We start from the raw sequence: 18766 nt of genomic DNA, 5'->3' as shown, positions 1-18766 counted from the left end.
TATAACAACACTAGGTTCTTGCCGTGTCCTCCTGAACAGCTCTACATAAGGCGTCCGCATGCTTCCAAACAGTTGGGAACAGTTTCTGCATATATCATGCCAATAGTTTGTGATGTTTTGGTTTGTTCTGGTCTTCGGGCATAGGTTTATCATGTTCGTGAACATAAGCTCTCTATGAGCCCTGCCCGGTGGACAGCTCCAAGCTCCAATCAGAAAGAAGCAGTTTGGGTCATTCCAAAGTGTTGTAATATCCTATGGGTGATAGTGGGCCCAGGGCCTATAACCATGTAACCTGCTGTTATCATTCCAAAGTATTGTAATATCCTATGGGTGATAGTGGGCCCAGGGCCTATAACCATGTAACCTGCTGTTATCATTCCAAAGTGTTGTAATATCCTATGGGTGATAGTGGGCCCAGGGCCTATAACCATGTAACCTACTGTTATCATTCCAAAGTGTTGTAATATCCTATGGGTGATAGTGGGCCCAGGGCCTATAACCATGTAACCTGCTGTTATCATTCCAAAGTGTTATAATATCCTATGGGTGATAGTGGGCCCAGGGCCTATAACCATGTAACCTACTGTTATCATTCCAAAGTGTTGTAATATCCTATGGGTGATAGTGGGCCCAGGGCCTATAACCATCGTAACCTGCTGTTATCATTCCAAAGTGTTGTAATATCCTATGGGTGATAGTGGGCCCAGGGCCTATAACCATGTAACCTGCTGTTATCATTCCAAAGTGTTGTAATATCCTATGGCTGATAGTGGGCCCAGGGCCTATAACCATGTAACCTGCTGTTATCATTCCAAAGTGTTGTAATATCCTATGGGTGATAGTGGGCCCAGGGCCTATAACCATGTAACCTGCTGTTATCATTCCAAAGTGTTGTAATATCCTATGGGTGATAGTGGGCCCAGGGCCTATAACCATGTAACCTGCTGTTATCATTCCAAAGTGTTGTAATATCCTATGGGTGATAGTGGACCCAGGGCCTATAACCATGTAACCTGCTGTTATCATTCCAAAGTGTTGTAATATCCTATGGGTGATAGTGGGCCCAGGGCCTATAACCATGTAACCTACTGTTATCATTCCAAAGTGTTGTAATATCCTATGGGTGATAGTGGGCCCAGGGCCTATAACCATGTAACCTGCTGTTATCATTCCAAAGTGTTGCAATATCTTCTATGGGTGATAGTGGGCCCAGGGCCTATAACCATGTAACCTGCTGTTATCATTCCAAAGTGTTGTAATATCCTATGGGTGATAGTGGGCCCCAAGGCCTATAACCATGTAACCTGCTGTTATGGAGGAAAATAAAATAACCATCTATTGTGTTGTTGACTTTATGTTTTGTTTAATATATAAAACTCTGTTGTTGTTGTTTTTATCGCACTGCTTTGCTTTATCTTGGCCAGGTCGCGTTTGTAAATGAGAACTTGTTCTCAACTGGCTTCTTACCTGGTTAAATAAAGGTTAAATAAAAAATAAAATAAAATAAATAACCGTTTCAAAATAGATATGTACACTATACAGTGAGGAAAAAGTATTTGATCCCCTGCTGATTTTGTGCCTTTGCCCACTGACAAAGACATTATCAGTCTATAATTTTAATGGTAGGTTTATTTGAACAGTGAGAGACAGAATAAGAACAAAAAATCCAGAAAAATGCATATATATATATATATATATATATATAACCCTGAGGTATCCTCACGACAGCGTTACTCCCCATGTCCCCTGGTGGTTAAATGTCTGGTGGATATATATATATATATATATAACCCTGAGGTATCCTAAGGACAGCATTACTCCCATGTCCCTGGTGGTTAAATGTCTGGTGCATATATATATAAATAAACCTGAGGTATCCTAACGACAGCATTACTCCCATGTCCCTGGTGGTTAAATGTCTGGTGGATATATATATAACCCTGAGGTATCCTAACGACAGCATTACTCCCATGTCCCTGGTGGTTAAATGTCTGGTGCATATATATATAACCCTGAGGTCTCCTACGACAGCGTTACTCCCATGTCCCTGGTGGTTAAATGTCTGGTGGATATATATAATATAACCCTGAGGTCTCCTAACGACAGCATTACTCCCATGTCCCTGGTGGTTAAATGTCTGGTGCATAATATATATATATATATAACCCTGAGGTATCTCTAACGACAGCATTACTCCCATGTCCCTGGTGGTTAAATGTCTGGTGCATATATATAACCCTGAGGTCTCCTAACGACAGCATTACTCCCATGTCCCTGGTGGTTAAATGTCTGGTGCATATATATATATATATTATATATACCCTGAGGTATCCTAACGACAGCATTACTCCCATGTCCCTGGTGGTTAAATGTCTGGTGCATATATATATATTATATACCCTGAGGTATCCTAACGACAGCATTACTCCCATGTCCCTGGTGGTTAAATGTCTGGTGATATGTATATATATATATAAACCCTGAGGTCTCCTAAGACAGCATTACTCCCATGTCCCTGGTGGTTAAATATCTGGTGCATATATATATATATATATAACCCTGAGGTACTCCTAAGGACAGCATTACTCCCATGTCCCTGGTGGTTAAATGTCTGGTGGATATATATATATATAAAACCCTGAGGTACCCTAAGGACAGCATTACTCCCATGTCCCTGGTGGTTAAATGTCTGGTGGATATATATATATATAAAACCCTGAGGTCTCCTAAGGACAGCATTACTCCCATGTCCCTGGTGGTTAAATGTCTGGTGGATATATATATATATATTACCCTGAGGTCTCCTAACGCGACAGCATTACTCCCATGTCCCTGGTGGTTAAATGTCTGGTGGATATATATATATAACCCTGAGGTCTCCTAAGGACAGCATTACCCCATGTCCCTGGTGGTTAAATGTCTGGTGCATATATATATATAATACCTGAGGTATCCTAACGACAGCATTACTCCCATGTCCCTGGTGGTTAAATATCTGGTGCATATATATACAGTGGGGAAAAAAAAAGTATTTAGTCAGCCAACTTGCAAAAAGTTCTCCCACTTAAAAAGATGAGAGGCCTGTAATTTTCATCATAGGTACACGTCAACTATGACAGACAAATTGAGGGGAAAAATCCAGAAAAATCACATTGTAGGATTTTTTAATGAATTTATTGCAAATTATGGTGGAGAAAATAAGTATTTGGTCACCTACAAACAAGCAAGATTTCTGGCAATCACAGACCTGTAACTTCTTCTTTAAGAGGCTCCTCTGTCCTCCACTCGTTACCTGTATTAATGGCACCTGTTGAACTTGTTATCAGTATAAAAGACACCTGTCCACAACCTCAAACAGTCACTCCAAACTCAACTATGGCCAAGACCAAAGAGCTGTGAAAGGACACCAGAAACAAAATTGCCAGACCTGCACCCAGGCTGGGAAGACTTGAATCTGCATAGGTAAGCAGCTTGGTTTGAAGAAATCAACTGTGGGAGCAATTATTAGGAAATGGAAGACATGCAAGACCACTGATATCCCTTGATCTGGGCTCCACTGCAAGATCTCACCCCGTGGGTCAAAATGATCACAAGAACGGTGAGCAAAAATCCCAGAAACCACACGGGGGACCCTAGTAAATGACCTCAGAGCTGGGACCAAGTAACAAAGCCTCTTACCATCAGTAACACACTACGCCGCCAGGGACTCAAATCCTGGCCATACGATCTCTCCCCTGTAAGCCAGTACATGTCCAGGCCCGTCTGAAGTTTGCTAGGAGTGCATTTGGATGATCCAGAAGAGGATTGGGAGAATGTCATATGGTCAGATGAAACCAAAATAGGAACTTTTTGGAAAAACTCAACTCCGTGTATTTGGAGGACAGAAGAATGCTGAGTTGCATCCAAAGAACACCATACCTCCACTGTGAAGCATGGGGGTGGAAACATCATGCTTTGGGGCTGTTTTTCTGCAAAGGGACCAAGGACGACTGATCCGTCCAAAGGAAAGAATGAATGGGGCCAAGTGTATCGTTAAGGATTTTGAGTGAAAACTTAGCCTTCCATCAGCAAGGGGCATTAGGAAGATGAAACGTGGGCTGGGTCTTTCAGCAGACCAATGATCTCAAACACACCGCCCGGATCTTTAAGGAGTGGCTTTCACGACAGCATTACTCCCATGTCCTGGGATAAGCTGTGAGTCTCCAGATCTCAACCCCCATATACAATCTTTGGATGGAGTTGGAAAGTCTGTGTTGCCCAGGGACAGCCCCAAAACCACTGCTCTAGAGGAGATCTGCATGGAGGAATGGGCCAAAATACCACAACAGTGTGTGAAAACCCCTTTGAGAAGACTTCAGAAAACATTTGACCTGTGTCATTGCCAACAAAGGGTATATAACAAAATATTGAGAAACTTTTGTTATTGACCAACATCTTATTTTCCACCATAATTTTGCAAATAAATTCATTAAAAATCCTACAATGTGATTCGATTTTTTCTGTTTTTTTTTTTCTCATTTTGTCTGTCATAGTTGTCGTATTGCCTATGATGAATATTACAGGCCTCTCATCTTTTTAGAGTGGGAGAAGTTGCAACAATTGGTGGCTGACTAAATACTTTCCCCACTGTATATATATAACCCCGAGGTATCCTAACGACAGCATTACTCCCATGTCCCTGGTGGTTAAATGTCTGGTGCATATATATATATATAACCCTGAGGTCTCCTAACGACAGCATTACTCCCATGTCCCTGGTGGTTAAATATCTGGTGCATATATATATATATATATAAAACCCCGAGGTACCCTAACGACAGCATTACTCCCATGTCCCTGGTGGTTAAATGTCTGGTGCATATATATATATATTTAACCCTGAGGTCTCCTAACGACAGCATTACTCCCATGTCCCTGGTGGTTAAATATCTGGTGGATATATATATATATATATATACCCTGAGGTCTCCTAACGACAGCATTACTCCCATGTCCCTGGTGGTTAAATATCTGGTGCATATATATATATATATATAACCCTGAGGTATCCTAACGACAGCATTACTCCCATGTCCCTGGTGGTTAAATATCTGTGCATATATATATATATATATAACCCTGAGGTCTCCTAACGACAGCATTACTCCCATGTCCCTGGTGGTTAAATGTCTGGTGCATATATATATATATATATAACCCTGAGGTCTCCTAACGACAGCATTACTCCCATGTCCCTGGTGGTTAAATATCTGGTGGATATATATATATATACCCTGAGGTCTCCTAACGACAGCATTACTCCCATGTCCCTGGTGGTTAAATATCTGGTGCATATATATATATATAATAACCCTGAGGTACCCTAACGACACATTACTCCCATGTCCCTGGTGGTTAAATGTCTGGTGATATATATATAACCCTGAGGTATCCTCACGACACTACTCCCATGTCCCTGGTGGTTAAATATCTGGTGGATATATATATATATAACCCTGAGGTATCCTAACGACAGCATTACTCCCATGTCCCTGGTGGTTAAATATCTGGTGCATATATATATATATAACCCTGAGGTCTCCTAACGACAGCATTACTCCCATGTCCCTGGTGGTTAAATGTCTGGTGGATACATATATATATAATAACCCTGAGGTATCCTAAGGACAGCGATTACTCCCATGTCCCTGGTGGTTAAATGTCTGGTGGATATATATATATATAACCCTGAGGTCTCCTAAGGACAGCATTACTCCCATGTCCCTGGTGGTTAAATGTCTGGTGCATATATATATATATAACCCTGAGGTATTCCTAAGGACAGCATTACTCCCATGTCCCTGGTGGTTAAATATCTGGTGCATATATATATATATATATACCCCTGAGGTCTCCTAACGACAGCATTACTCCCATGTCCCTGGTGGTTAAATGTCTGGTGTATATATATATATATAACCCTGAGGTCTCCTAACGACAGCATTACTCCCATGTCCCTGGTGGTTAAATGTCTGGTGCATATATATATATATAACCCTGAGGTACCCTAACGACAGCATTACTCCCATGTCCCTGGTGGTTAAATATCTGGTGCATATATATATATATATATAACCCTGAGGTATCCTAACGACAGCATTACTCCCATGTCCCTGGTGGTTAAATATCTGGTGCATATATATATATATATATAACCCTGAGGTATCCTAACGACAGCATTACTCCCATGTCCCTGGTGGTTAAATGTCTGGTGCATATATATATATATACCCTGAGGTCTCCTAACGACAGCATTACTCCCATGTCCCTGGTGGTTAAATATCTGGTGCATATATATATATATATATATAACCCTGAGGTATCCTAACGACAGCATTACTCCCATGTCCCTGGTGGTTAAATGTCTGGTGCATATATATATATATAACCCTGAGGTATCCTAACGACAGCATTACTCCCATGTCCCTGGTGGTTAAATGTCTGGTGCATATATATATATATATAAACCCTGAGGTCTCCTAACGACAGCATTACTCCCATGTCCCTGGTGGTTAAATGTCTGGTGCATATATATATAAACCCCTGAGGTCTCCTAACGACAGCATTACTCCCATGTCCCTGGTGGTTAAATGTCTGGTGCATATATATATATATATATAACCCTGAGGTATCCTAAGGACAGCATTACTCCCATGTCCCTGGTGGTTAAATGTCTGGTGCATATATATATATATATATAACCCTGAGGTCTCCTAACGACAGCATTACTCCCATGTCCCTGGTGGTTAAATGTCTGGTGCATATATATATATAACCCTGAGGTCTCCTAACGACAGCATTACTCCCATGTCCCTGGTGGTTAAATGTCTGGTGCATATATATATATATAACCCTGAGGTTCCCAACGACAGCATTACTCCCATCCTGGTGGTTAAATGTCTGGTTATATATATAACCCTGAGGTATCCTAACGACAGCATTACTCCCATGTCCCTGGTGGTTAAATATCTGGTGCATATATATATATATATATAACCCTGAGGTATCCTAACGACAGCATTACTCCCATGTCCCTGGTGGTTAAATGTCTGGTGCATATATATATATATAAACCCTGAGGTACCCTAACGACAGCGTTACTCCCATGTCCCTGGTGGTTAAATGTCTGGTGCATATATATATATATAACAACCCTGAGGTATCCTAACGACAGCATTACTCCCATGTCCCTGGTGGTTAAAATGTCTGGTGCATATATATATATATATAACCCTGAGGTACTCCTAACGACAGCATTACTCCCATGTCCCTGGTGGTTAAATGTCTGGTGCATATATATATATATATAACCCTGAGGTACCCTAACGACAGCATTACTCCCATGTCCCTGGTGGTTAAATGTCTGGTGGATATATATATATATATAACCCTGAGGTATCCTAACGACAGCATTACTCCCATGTCCCTGGTGGTTAAATATCTGGTGCATATATATATATATAAAACCCTGAGGTATCCTAACGACAGCATTACTCCCATGTCCCTGGTGGTTAAATATCTGGTGCATATATATATATATATATAACCCTGAGGTATCCTAACGACAGCATTACTCCCATGTCCCTGGTGGTTAAATGTCTGGTGCATATATATATAACCCTGAGGTCTCCTAACGACAGCATTACTCCCATGTCCCTGGTGGTTAAATGTCTGGTGCATAATATATATATATATAACCCTGAGGTATCCTAACGACAGCATTACTCCCATGTCCCTGGTGGTTAAATGTCTGGTGCATATATATATATATAACCCTGAGGTATCCTAACGACAGCATTACTCCCATGTCCCTGGTGGTTAAATATCTGGTGTATATATATATATACCCTGAGGTCTCCTAACGACAGCATTACTCCCATGTCCCTGGTGGTTAAATGTCTGGTGCATATATATATAACCCTGAGGTCTCCTAACGACAGCGATTACTCCCATGTCCCTGGTGGTTAAATGTCTGGTGCATATATATATATATATATAACCCTGAGGTATCCTAACGACAGCATTACTCCCATGTCCCTGGTGGTTAAATGTCTGGTGCATATATATATATATATATAACCCTGAGGTCTCCTAACGACAGCATTATTCCCATGTCCCTGGTGGTTAAATATCTGGTGCATATATATATATATATATAACCCTGAGGTATCCTAAGGACAGCATTACTCCCATGTCCCTGGTGGTTAAATGTCTGGTGCATATATATATATAACCCTGAGGTCTCCTAACGACAGCATTACTCCCATGTCCCTGGTGGTTAAATGTCTGGTGCATATATATATATATATATAACCCTGAGGTATCCTAACGACAGCATTACTCCCATGTCCCTGGTGGTTAAATGTCTGGTGCATATATATATATATAACCCTGAGGTCTCCTAAGGACAGCATTACTCCCATGTCCCTGGTGGTTAAATGTCTGGTGCATATATATATATATATAACCCTGAGGTCTCCTAACGACAGCATTACTCCCATGTCCCTGGTGGTTAAATGTCTGGTGGATACTATATATATATAACCCTGAGGTCTCCTAAGGACAGCATTATTCCCATGTCCCCTGGTGGTTAAATGTCTGGTGCATATATATATATATATATAACCCTGAGGTATCCTAACGACAGCATTACTCCCATGTCCCTGGTGGTTAAATGTCTGGTGCATATATATATATATAATAACCCTGAGGTACCCTAACGACAGCATTACTCCCATGTCCCTGGTGGTTAAATATCTGGTGCATATATATATATATATTATAACCCTGAGGTCTCCTAAGGACAGCATTACTCCCATGTCCCTGGTGGTTAAATGTCTGGTGGATATATATATATAACCCTGAGGTCTCCTAACGACAGCATTACTCCCATGTCCCTGGTGGTTAAATGTCTGGTGGTTATATATATATATATAACCCTGAGGTATCCTAACGACAGCATTACTCCCATGTCCCTGGTGGTTAAATGTCTGGTGCATATATATATATATATATATAACCCCTGAGGTACCCTAACGACAGCATTACTCCCATGTCCCTGGTGGTTAAATGTCTGGTGCATATATATATATATATATTACCCTGAGGTCTCCAACGACAGCATTACTCCCATGTCCCTGGTGGTTAAATGTCTGTGCATATATATATATACCCTGAGGTCTCCTAACGACAGCACTTACTCCATGTCCCTGGTGGTTAAATGTCTGGTGCATATATATATATATAACCCTGAGGTATCCTAACGACAGCATTACTCCCATGTCCCTGGTGGTTAAATGTCTGGTGATATATATATATATAACCCTGAGGTCTCCTAAGGACAGCATTACTCCCATGTCCCTGGTGGTTAAATGTCTGGTGCATATATATATATATAACCCTGAGGTCTCTAAGGACAGCGTTACTCCCATGTCCCTGGTGGTTAAATGTCTGGTGCATATATATATATATAACCTGAGGTATCCTAACGACAGCATTACTCCCATGTCCCTGGTGGTTAAATGTCTGTGCATATATATATATATATAACCCTGAGGTCTCCCTAAGGACAGCATTACTCCCATGTCCCTGGTGGTTAAATATCTGGTGGATATATATATATATATACCCTGAGGTCTCCTAACGACAGCATTACTCCCATGTCCCTGGTGGTTAAATGTCTGGTGGATATATATATATATAACCCTGAGGTCTCCTAAGGACAGCGTTACTCCCATGTCCCTGGTGGTTAAATGTCTGGTGGATATATATATATATATACCCTGAGGTACCCTAACGACAGCATTACTCCCATGTCCCTGGTGGTTAAATATCTGGTGCATATATATATATATATATAACCCTGAGGTATCCTAACGACAGCATTACTCCCATGTCCCTGGTGGTTAAATATCTGGTGGATATATATATATATATATAACCCTGAGGTATCCTAACGACAGCATTACTCCCATGTCCCTGGTGGTTAAATGTCTGGTGCATATATATATATATATATTCCTAACGACAGCATTACTCCCATGTCCCTGGTGGTTAAATATCTGGTGGATATATATATATATATTATATTACCCTGAGGTATCCTAACGACAGCATTACTCCCATGTCCCTGGTGGTTAAATGTCTGGTGCATATATATATATATATATAACCCTGAGGTATCCTAACGACAGCATTACTCCCATGTCCCTGGTGGTTAAATATCTGGTGGATATATATATATATATATAACCCTGAGGTCCCTAACGACAGCATTACTCCCATGTCCCTGGTGGTTAAATGTCTGGTGTATATATATATATATATAACCCCGAGGTACCCTAACGACAGCATTACTCCCATGTCCCTGGTGGTTAAATATCTGGTGGATATATATATATATATTAAACCCGAGGTACCCTAACGACAGCATTACTCCCATGTCCCTGGTGGTTAAATGTCTGGTGGATATATATATATATAACCCTGAGGTACTCCTAACGACAGCATTACTCCCATGTCCCTGGTGGTTAAATGTCTGGCATATATATATATATATATACCCTGAGGTCCAACGACAGCGTACTCCCATGTCCCTGGTGGTTAAATATCTGGGGATATATATATATATATAACCTGAGGTACCCTAACGACAGCATTACTCCCATGTCCCTGGTGGTTAAATGTCTGGTGCATATATATATATATATATATAACCCGAGGTACCCTAACGACAGCATTACTCCCATGTCCCTGGTGGTTAAATATCTGGGTGGATATATATATATATATATATAACCCTGAGGTACCCTAACGACAGCATTACTCCCATGTCCCTGGTGGTTAAATATCTGGTGCATATATATATATATATAAACCCTGAGTACCCTAACGACAGCATTACTCCCATGTCCCTGGTGGTTAAATGTCTGGTGCATATATATATATATATATATAACCCTGAGGTACCCTAACGACAGCATTACTCCCATGTCCCTGGTGGTTAAATGTCTGGTGCATATATATATATATATATACCCTGAGGTCCCTAACGACAGCATTACTCCCATGTCCCTGGTGGTTAAATGTCTGGGCATATATATATATATATATATAACCCTGAGGTACCCTAACGACAGCATTACTCCCATGTCCCTGGTGGTTAAATGTCTGGTGCATATATATATATAATATATATAACCCCTGAGGTACCCTAACGACAGCATTACTCCCATGTCCCTGGTGGTTAAATATCTGGTGGATATATATATATATATATAACCCTGAGGTATCCTAACGACAGCATTACTCCCATGTCCCTGGTGGTTAAATATCTGTGCATATATATATATATAACCCTGAGGTATCCTAACGACAGCATTACTCCCATGTCCCTGGTGGTTAAATGTCTGGTGGATATATATATATATAACCCTGAGGTATCCTCACGACAGCATTACTCCCATGTCCTAATCTGGTGGATATATATATATATAACCCTGAGGTATCCTCACGACAAAAGCATTACTCCATGTCCCTGGTGGTTAAATGTCTGGTGAATATATATATATAACCCTGAGGTACTCCTAACGACAGCATTACTCCCATGTCCTGGTGGTTAAAATGTCTGGTATATATATATATATAACCCTGAGGTATCCTAACGACAGCATTACTCCCATGTCCCTGGTGGTTAAATGTCTGGTGGATATATATATATATAACCCTGAGGTATCCTAACGACAGCGTTACTCCCATGTCTCTGGTGGGTATATATATATATAACCCTGAGGTATCCTCACGACAGCATTACTCCCATGTCCCTGGTGGTTAAATATCTGGTGCATATATATATATATAAACCCTGAGGTATCCTAACGACAGCATTACTCCCATGTCCCTGGTGGTTAAATGTCTGGTGCATATATATATATATAACCCTGAGGTATCCCATCGACAGCATTACTCCCATGTCCCCTGGTGGTTAAATGTCTGGTGCATATATATATATATATATATATACCCTGAGGTACCCTAACGACAGCATTACTCCCATGTCCCTGGTGGTTAAATATCTGGTGCATATATATATATATAACCCTGAGGTATCCTAAGCGACAGCATTACTCCCATGTCCCTGGTGGTTAAATGTCTGGTATATATATATATATATAACCCTGAGGTATCCTAACGACAGCATTACTCCCATGTCCCTGGTGGATATATATATATATATAACCCTGAGGTACCTGAAACACCAGCACCCCGGTATGGGACACTGCCAGACTGAGCTGGATCCCCTCTCGGTCCTTAGCAGGGTGCAGTCTGACTCCGTACATCTCCAACCCAGGGCGATCTCCAACAGCTGATAGTCTGATTCGCGCGTCTGGCCTCTGGGGACACACAGGACACATACCAACGCTTTAGAAGTTTAACGTTACGTTTGACTATTTCCAGTGTTTCATCTGTAGAATTGTCATCAAAAGATGTTGACTAATTCGGTGCGACCTACACCCTTGGTTGGGTAAATCTGATCACTGGCCCCTGAGGACACATCACAATCATGTATAAAATACAGTTTAAATGTATTTGGCTAAGGTGTATGTAAACTTCCCACTTCAACTGTATATGTATGTATGTTTATATATATTTGCGAGAAAAAAAACAAATGGGGGATTGGAAGTGATGCAGATAATTACATTGATGGAAGTTAGAATCTATCTGCATTATTAAAGCTGATCTACCCCCCAAAGAAACAAAAAATTAAACTAATAGAATCCATGTATATAAAACTAATATAATCCATGTACATAAAACAAATAGAACATCATAAACGAATAGCCTCCCGTGGCGCAGTGGTCTCCCGCCCCCCGTGGGGCGGCGCACAATTGGCCCAGCGTCGTCCAGGGTAGGGGAGGGAATGGCCGACAGGGATGTAGCTCAGTTGGTAGAGCATAGCGTTTGCAACGCTCAGGGTTGTGGGTTTCGTTTCCCACGGGGGCCAGTAAGAAAATATAAATGTATGCACTAACTAACTGTAAGTCCCTCTGGATAAGAGCGTCTGCTAAATGACTAAAATGTAAAATGTAAATGTAAACGGATAGAATCCATGTCCATTTTTTAAGGCTAATATATTGCCACCCGCCCACCTACTCGGAGAGTTTGACTTTCTAAATCTGTTGAGTGGAAATAGTTTCCTGTTTCCTGTAAGTGGCCTGAATTAGACACTTCCATATTTCCTGCTCTGCTCTGGGCTGGCTGATCTCCCTGAGGGGCAGCGGTTGGTTTGGGGGTGGAGAGGGGCTGGGTTTGGCAGACAGAGAGGGTGGAGGGGGTAGGGGTAGGGCAGACAGAGAGGGTGGAGGGGGTAGAGGGGGTTGGTAGGGGAAACAGAGAGGGTGGAGGGGGTAGAGGGGGTTGGTAGGGCAGACAGAGAGGGTGGAGGGGTTGGTAGGGCAGACAGAGAGGGTGGAGGGGGTAGAGGGGGTTGGTAGGGCAGAAAGAGAGGGTGGAGGGGGCAGAGTGAGTAAAATAAATAAAGTAACCTGCCATAGACGATGGTGGAAGTTGCCCCTTCCCCAGAGATCTTTTGTCATCCAGCTGATGGTTAAGGTTGGGACTGATCCTAGATCTGTGGTTAGGGAACACTAAAGCCTAGGACTCCTAGGATATACTCAGCATTCTGGTGTCCCTCTCTGGGGAGGTCTGTGGTTAGGGAACACTAAAGCCTAGGACTCCTAGGATATACTCAGCATTCTGGTGTCCTCTCTGGGGGAGGTCTGTGGTTAGGGAACACTAAAGCCTAGGACTCCTAGGATATACTCAGCATTCTGGTGTCCATCTCTGGGGAGGTCTGTGGTTAGGGAACACTAAAGCCTAGGACTCCTAGGATATACTCAGCATTCTGGTGTCCCTCTCTGGGGAGGTCTGTGGTTAGGGAACACTAAAGCCTAGGACTCCTAGGATATACTCAGCATTCTGGTGTCCCTCTCTGGGGAGGTCTGTGGTTAGGGAACACTAAAGCCTAGGACTCAGGATATACCAGCATTCTGGTGTCCATCTCTGGGGAGGTCTGTGGTTAGGGAACACTAGGGCCCAGGACTCCTAGGATATACTCAGCATTCTGGTGTCCCTCTCTGGGGAGGTCTGAGGAGGGAACACAAGCCCAGGACCCGAGGATATACTCAGCATTCTGGTGTCCCTCTGGGGGAGGTCTGGATAGGAACACGAAAGCCCAGGGACTCCTAGGAGATACTCAGCATCTGGGTCCTTCTGGGGAGGTCTGTGGTGGGGGAACACAAAGCCCAGGACTCCTAGGATATACTCAGCATTCTGGTGTCCATCTCTGGGGAGGAGAGGCAGGGAGATAGAGGTCCTGGGAGGAAGACAGGGAGGAAGTGGTCCTGGAACACACCCAAGGAATGGATGAGTTATCTCTGCTGGAATTCTGGGAAAGGAAGGACAGGGACAGTCTTGTTCCATCAGTCCCAGAATAGTTTTCCATGGAAGGCTGGAAGGCAGGACGCCAAGAGGAGGGTTATGGATAACCATCTCTAACCATCTCCACGGGAGCAGTGATAGAGGCATTGCCTAGCCTGTCAGATTAACAACTTTCCTTCACTGTTCTGACACTGGCTGGATGCTAGACACGACACTACAGTCCTTCATTACAGACCACTGGCTGGATGCTAGACACAACACTACAGTCCTTCATTACAGACCACTGGCTGGATGCTAGACACAACACTACAGTCCTTCATTACAGACCACTGGCTGGATGCTAGACACAACACTACAGTCCTTCATTACAGACCACTGGCTGGATGCTAGACACAACACTACAGTCCTTCATTACAGACCACTGGCTGGATGCTAGACACAACACTACAGTCCTTCATTACAGACTACTGGCTGGATGCTAGACACAACACTACAGTCCTTCATTACAGACCACTGGCTGGATGCTAGACACAACACTACAGTCCTTCATTACAGACCACTGGCTGGATGCTAGACACAACACTACAGTCCTTCATTACAGAACACTGGCTGGATGCTAGACAACACTACAGTCCTTCATTACAGACCACTGGCTGGATGCTAGACAACACTACAGTCCTTCATTACAGACCACTGGCTGGATGCTAGACACAACACTACAGTCCTTCATTACAGACCACTGGCTGGATGCTGGACACAACACTACAGTCCTTCATTACAGACCACTGGCTGGATGCTAGACACAACACTACAGTCCTTCATTACAGACCACTGGCTGGATGCTAGACACAACACTACAGTCCTTCATTACAGACCACTGGCTGGATGCTAGACAACACTACAGTCCTTCATTACAGACCACTGGCTGGATGCTAGACACAACACTACAGTCCTTCATTACAGACCACTGGCTGGATGCTAGACACATACACTACAGTCCTTCATTACAGACCACTGGCTGGATGCTAGACATAACACTACAGTCCTTCATTACAGACCACTGGCTGGATGCTAGACACAACACTACAGTCCTTCATTACAGACCACTGGCTGGATGCTAGACACAACACTACAGTCCCTCATTACAGACCACTGGCTGGATGCTAGACACAACACTACAGTCCTTCATTACAGACCACTGGCTGGATGCTAGACACAACACTACAGTCCTTCATTACAGACCACTGGCTGGATGCTAGACACAACACTACAGTCCTTCATTACAGACCACTGGCTGGATGCTAGACAACACTACAGTCCTTCATTACAGACCACTGGCTGGATGCTAGACACAACACTACAGTCCTTCATACAGACCACGGGCTGGATGCTAGACACAACACTACAGTCCTTCATTACAGACCACTGGCTGGATGCTAGACACAACACTACAGTCCTTCATTACAGACCACTGGCTGGATGCTAGACACAACACTACAGTCCTTCATTACAGACCACTGGCTGGATGCTAGACACAACACTACAGTCCTTCATTACAGACCACTGGCTGGATGCTAGACACAACACTACAGTCCTTCATTACAGACCACTGGCTGGATGCTAGACACAACACTACAGTCCTTCATTACAGAACACTGGCTGGATCTAGACAACACTACGTCTTATACAGACCACTGGCTGGATGCTGGACACAACACTACAGTCCTTCATTACAACCACTGGCTGGATGCTAGACACAACACTACAGTCCTTCATTACAGACCACTGGCTGGATGCTAGACACAACACTACAGTCCTTCATTACAGACCACTGGCTGGGACGCTAGACACAACACTACAGTCCTTCATTACAGACCACTGGCTGGATGCTAGACAACACTACAGTCCTTCATTACAGACCACTGGCTGGATGCTAGACACAACACTCACAGTCCTTCATTACAGACCACTGGCTGGATGCTAGACACAACACTACAGTCCTTCATTACAGACCACTGGCTGGATGCTAGACAACACTACAGTCCTTCATTACAGACCACTGGCTGGATGCTAGACACAACACTACAGTCCTTCATTACAGACCACTGGCTGGATGCTAGACACAACACTACAGTCCTTCATTACAGAACACTGGCTGGATGCTAGACAACACTACAGTCCTTCATTACAGACCACTGGCTGGATGCTAGACACAACACTACAGTCCTTCATTACAGACCACTGGCTGGATGCTAGACACAACACTACAGTCCTCATTACAGACCACTGGCTGGATGCTGACACAACACTACAGACCTTCATTACAGACCACTGGGCTGGATGCTAGACACAACACTACAGTCCTTCATTACAGACCACTGGCTGGATGCTAGACACAACACTACAGTCCTTCATTACAGACCACTGGCTGGATGCTAGACACAACACTACAGACCTTCATTACAGACCACTGGCTGGATGCTAGACAACACTACAGTCCTTCATTACAGACCACTGGCTGGATGCTAGACACAACACTACAGTCCTTCATTACAGAACACTGGGCCCGGTTACTGATGTACATCAAGCCTCTTCTACAGCAGCTAAATCCCCTGGCTGTTTGTTCAGCTGGCAGGAGGAGACCATTCTCCTGGTGGAAGTCCTATGTTTCCTGTCCCCTCCTGCCCCCATCTCCCCTCAGAGGGAAATAACAGTAGTCTGGATTCAACGCCAGTGTTTGCAATGGTATCCTGTGATCAAGTGTGACCTAGAGTAACTCACATGTTTGTGATGGTATTCTATAATCTAGAGTAACTCACACACGTTTGTGATGGTATTCTGTGATCTAGAGTAACTCTCACACGTTTGTGATGGTATTCTATAATCTAGAGTAACTCACACACGTTTGTGATGGAATTCTGTGATGTAGAGTAACTCACATGTTTGTGATGGTATTCTATAATCTAGAGTAACTCACACGTTTGAGGCTGTAATCCCTGACCAAGGCCCTTCTCCCCTGATTGCTCAGTTTGGCCGGGCGGCCAGCTCTAGGAAGAGTCTTGGTGGTTCCAGACTTCTTCTATTTAAGAATGATGGAGGCCACTGTTCTTGGGGACCTTCAATGCTGCAGACATTTTTTGGTACCCTTCCCCAGATCTTGTGCTTCAACACAATCCTTGCAAACATTTCTAAAAACCTATTATGGGGTATTGTGTGTATATTGCACATTTTTATATATATATTTAATCCATTTTAGAATAAGGCTGTAACGTAACAAAATGTGGAAAAAGTCAAGCGGTGTGAATACTTTCCGAAGGCACTGTATATAAAAAAAATTATATATTGGTTACTGATTAGTATGCTGTTGCATCAAACATTAATTTTACAATCTGCAATGTTTGAATTTCCCACTTAAATGACTGAACAAGTAAATACATGATTGCCGCCAGCCAGCATTCTAAATAGCAGCATTGTGACACCGTATGCCTATGGCTTCGTGAAACATGAACGTTAGACTTGTCTCCATTAAAGCAAAGCAAAGCACCACATCATCTGATAGCCTATCGATAGGCAGCCGCGTAGACGTCTCCATTTCAGAACCATGGACAGCGATCGGTAGTCTACACTTAGTATGTGGCCCAAACTCCAACTTCGCAGGGGGGTCCAAAGGAAGCTAGAGGAACTCAGGGGGGTCCAAAGAAAGCTAGAGGAACTCAGGGGGGTCCAAAGGAAGCTAGAGGAACTCAGGGGGTCCAAAGGAAGCTAGAGGAACTCAGGGGGTCCAAAGAAAGCTAGAGGAACTCAGGGGGGTCCAAAGGAAGCTAGAGGAACTCAGGGGGTCCAAAGAAAGCTAGAGGAACTCAGGGGGTCCAAAGAAAGCTAGAGGAACTCAGGGGGTCCAAAGAAAGCTAGAGGAACTCAGGGGGTCCAAAGGAAGCTAGAGGAACTCACACGTGCTTGTGGTGGTACTCTGTGATTTTGTCCATCAGGGCGTCCTGGTCAGGTATGTACTTGTTGTGAAGAAGGTGCTGAAAACTCTGGACCTCATCAAAGTCCCCGATCTCAGCTGTGGATAGAAGAGAGGAGAGACCGAGAGAGAGAGAAAGATAGGAGAGAGCAGAAAATAGGAGAGAAAGATAGGAGAGAGAGCAGAAAATAGGAGAGACAGGAGAGAGGAGAGAGACGAGACGAGAGGAGAGGAGAGAGGAGAGAGAGGAGAGAGGAGAAGAGAGAGGAGAGGAGAGACGAGAGAGGAGAAGAGAGAGGAGAAGAGAGAGGAGAAGAGGGA

General features: G+C 43.2%; 1 protein-coding gene across 1 annotated transcript in view; it reads right to left on the bottom strand.

Moving 5' to 3' along the window:
- Positions 1-12287: 12287 nt before the first annotated feature.
- Positions 12288-18766, bottom strand: part of LOC121561350 (FERM, ARHGEF and pleckstrin domain-containing protein 1-like) — a gene marked incomplete at its 3' end in the record, with an annotated part of 65308 nt that continues 58829 nt past the window's right edge. The window contains exons 7-8 of the mRNA XM_045218949.1: positions 18430-18544; positions 12288-12431 (exon numbers count right to left, since the gene is read on the bottom strand). Coding sequence (XP_045074884.1) covers positions 12288-12431; positions 18430-18544 — 259 coding nt within the window. The remainder of the gene's footprint in view (positions 12432-18429; positions 18545-18766) is intronic.

The sequence above is a fragment of the Coregonus clupeaformis genome, unplaced genomic scaffold, assembly GCF_020615455.1.
Source record: "Coregonus clupeaformis isolate EN_2021a unplaced genomic scaffold, ASM2061545v1 scaf1926, whole genome shotgun sequence".
In the NCBI taxonomy this organism is placed as follows: Eukaryota; Metazoa; Chordata; class Actinopteri; order Salmoniformes; family Salmonidae; genus Coregonus; species Coregonus clupeaformis.
Note: the sequence above shows the minus strand (reverse complement) of the source record. Positions and strands in the feature narration are given on the sequence as shown.